The sequence below is a fragment of the Xenopus laevis genome, chromosome 5L, assembly GCF_017654675.1.
Source record: "Xenopus laevis strain J_2021 chromosome 5L, Xenopus_laevis_v10.1, whole genome shotgun sequence".
Taxonomy (NCBI): Eukaryota; Metazoa; Chordata; class Amphibia; order Anura; family Pipidae; genus Xenopus; species Xenopus laevis.
Genome location: NC_054379.1, coordinates 170,959,180 through 170,962,432, shown reverse-complemented (window position 1 = coordinate 170,962,432; position 3,253 = coordinate 170,959,180). Strand labels below are relative to the sequence as shown.

The 3,253-nt window shown below is 46.5% G+C and overlaps 1 protein-coding gene across 1 annotated transcript in view; it reads right to left on the bottom strand.

Moving 5' to 3' along the window:
* LOC108705300 (whey acidic protein-like) overlaps positions 1-2,849 on the bottom strand; it is a 6,647-nt gene extending 3,798 nt beyond the window's left edge. The window contains exons 1-5 of the mRNA XM_041563710.1: positions 2,745-2,849; positions 1,655-1,855; positions 1,419-1,568; positions 850-990; positions 153-302 (exon numbers count right to left, since the gene is read on the bottom strand). Coding sequence (XP_041419644.1) covers positions 153-302; positions 850-990; positions 1,419-1,568; positions 1,655-1,855; positions 2,745-2,814 — 712 coding nt within the window. The 5' untranslated portion in view covers positions 2,815-2,849. The remainder of the gene's footprint in view (positions 1-152; positions 303-849; positions 991-1,418; positions 1,569-1,654; positions 1,856-2,744) is intronic.
* Between the last annotated feature and the right edge of the window lie 404 nt (positions 2,850-3,253).

The window sequence follows — 3,253 nt, the reverse complement described above, 5'->3', positions numbered from 1 at the left end:
GTGAGTGCAGGGGGGCCCATGAGACCCTAATAAATGTAAATATATTGTACATTAGTAAAACAGAACAACCTCCTATGTTGGGGCCCTAAAATGAATTTGTTGTGGGGTCCCAGTACCATATAGTTATAGTGGGGGGGTATTGTGTTACTTACCAGCCAATGCCGCCACACACTGCATGCGCTCCCCAGAGAGACAACACTTCCAGCCCCGGGGGCAGTTACTATCAGTGTGACACAGGGGGGTATCTGGAGCCGAGATACACGACAACGTTTCTATTGTCTCAGGGCAAAAGCCAATGTGCTCTGTAGTGACAAACAGCAATGGACTCTCAGCATCCTCATCCAACGTCTTTGCTACTGACTCTCTATGGAAATGTGCATGTGAGTGTTACTGTGTGTAAGTGTTACTGTGTGTGAGTGTTACTGTGTGTGAGTGTTACTGTGTGTGAGTGTTACTGTGTGTGAGTGTTACTGTGTGTGAGTGTTACTATGAGTGTTACTGTGTGTGAGTGTTACTGTGAGTGTTACTGTGTGAGTGTTACTATGAGTGTTACTGTGAGTGTTACTGTGTGTGAGTGTTACTATGAGTGTTACTGTGTGTGAGTGTTACTGTGTGTGACTGTTACTATGAGTGTTACTGTGTGAGTGTTACTGTGTGTGAGTGTTACTGTGTGTGAGTGTTACTCTGAGTGTTACTGTGTGTGAGTGTTACTGTGTGTGAGTGTTACTGTGTGTGAGTGTTACTATGAGTGTTACTGTGAGTGTTACTGTGTGAGTGTTATTGTGTGTGAGTGTTACTCTGAGTGTTACTATGAGTGTGAGTCAGTGGAGAAGGAATAAAGGGAGGTACCTGTCTGGGGGCTCTTACACTTGCGCCCACAATCCTCACAGCACTTTTCCTTCCCTGTGCAGTTACTATCAGTGTCACACTTGTGCTTGGGGGGCCCCGCTGGGCACCATCTACTTGGCACTGGGCACTGACCGGGTTTCACTGTAACAGACAAGAGCTCATGTTACTCCCCTGTATAAATTGCACAGACAGTCCCACAGACGCACCGGCCAATTCTCTTATAATTAGGAACCAACTCACAAATCAAGTTGGTCATGCCCCCCCCGATTGGTCAACTGTGTATTCTGAGAAACCAGCACCCAATCTGATCTTCTAATAGATATTCTGTCAGCCAATCAGCTGCCATAAAGGGGCCACGACTCTCTGCTCAGTCACCTGATCCAAAGGAGGTCTCCCCAGTTGAGTTTGTCTTTCCCAGAATAGAGAGGCCCCCTATTTGTACGTATCAGACTTGGGATGTATTTACTCCAAGGTTTCCCAACATACCCATTGCACTAATTTATTAATAATGATGAAGCAGAGGGCACACCATTAAACCAACATTCAATATACCCAAGGGGCCCACTCACCTATGACTGTTGGGGTGCACTCGAGGCGGCAGTTGGAGCAGCAGCACCTCTGTTTTCCTTGGCACTGATCATCCGTTTTGCACTCATCCTCCAAGGGGAACATCAGGGCACAAATCTGGGCATCAAAGAATGGGCAGGAATCCTTCTTGTCTGTGAGAATCAACCAGAGACTCAGCAAGAGGTACATGAAATATTATAAATATGCCCCGCCCATGAGGAACATCTTTGCTCCTTACCTTCCAGTGGGAGGAGACATATATTCCTGCAGCCATTGGAACAGCATTTCCTGCTCCCTGAGCACTGCTGGTCGTTATCACATTGAGATTTCACAGATTTATCACAGGCCTCCAAATTCACAGGGGCGGGACACTTTCCAGGCTTTGGCCGTCCAATAATTCCATGGCCAGGATCTTTTGTCAATCGGCCCGATACTGTAACTGGAGACAAACAGGCAAAATACTTGGGATACAATTAATGGCTCTATCTGGTCTCAGGACATATATAATAATATCAGGTCCAGTCAGGAGAAGAATTAGACTCTACTGATACACATGGAATAAATGTGCCCGGCCCCACCACCTTCATAGTGTTGTATGGACTTGTCTGTGCAGACTCCCAGGCTGGGGCATTGTTGTGTTTCCTCTACAGCCTACTAATTGCACCCTACTGTATCATGGGAAAAGGCACCCTACTGTATCATGGGAAACGGCACCCTACTGTATCATGGGAAATGGCACCCTACTGTATCATGGGACCACAGCCATCAACGGTATCATGGGAAACTGCACCCTACTGTATCATGTGAAACTGCACCCTACTGTATCATAGGAAACAGCATCCCACTGTATCATGGGAAACGTCACCCTACTGTATCATAGGAAACAGCATCCCACTGTATCATGTGAAACTGCACCCTACTGTATCATAGGAAACAGCATCCCACTGTATCATGGGAAACGGCACCCTACTGTATCATGAGAAACAACACCCTACTGTATCATGGGAAACGGCACCCTACTGTATCATGAGAAACAACACCCTACTGTATCATGGGAAACGGCACCCTACTGTATCATGAGAAACAGCACCCTACTGTATCATGGGACCACAGCCATCTACGGTATCATGGGAAATGGCACCCTACTGTATCATGGGAAACAACACCCTACTGTATCATGGGAAATGGCACCCTGCTGTATCATGGGAAACGGCACCCTACTGTGTCATGGGAAATCTGGCATATACTGTACAGCAAAGATTGCATCCAAGGAAGCAGAGTAACAAAAGCCAAGGAGCCGGGATAATTTGGGATATCTCAATACTCACTAGCAGGTCGCTGTGCCAAGGTGCCCAGAGAACAGAGGCCCAGAAGCAGGAGGGCAGCAGTGGGTCCCATATTGTCAGTAATTCAGAGTCCCAGCTCTGTCCTACTCGGAAAATTTATACTGGGAGCTCAGGGAAGGGACAGAATAATTAAGGGAGGTGCTGCCAATTAAAGTCTATTAATAAAAATCTGTGCGTCATATAAATATAAGTATAAACAAACTATAAACAGCAACAGGGAGTTTGATAAAGGGCCACAACCCAACACCAGCCAATAGGGATACTAGAAACAACATTGACGTATCATGTAATGACTGTGACAGTGAGACTTGACTCTTTGGGGGTTGGATGTGGCCAGTGAGTCTGTCCCACATGTAGAGACATTAGGGGGCAACTCCCCCATTCTTTGCTATAGAGATCTAGATTCAGGGTTGTCCTGTTGCTATTCTACCAAATGGCACTACCTATCCCCATTTACATAGAAGTGTGAGGGGTTTGGCTTGAGGTTTTCA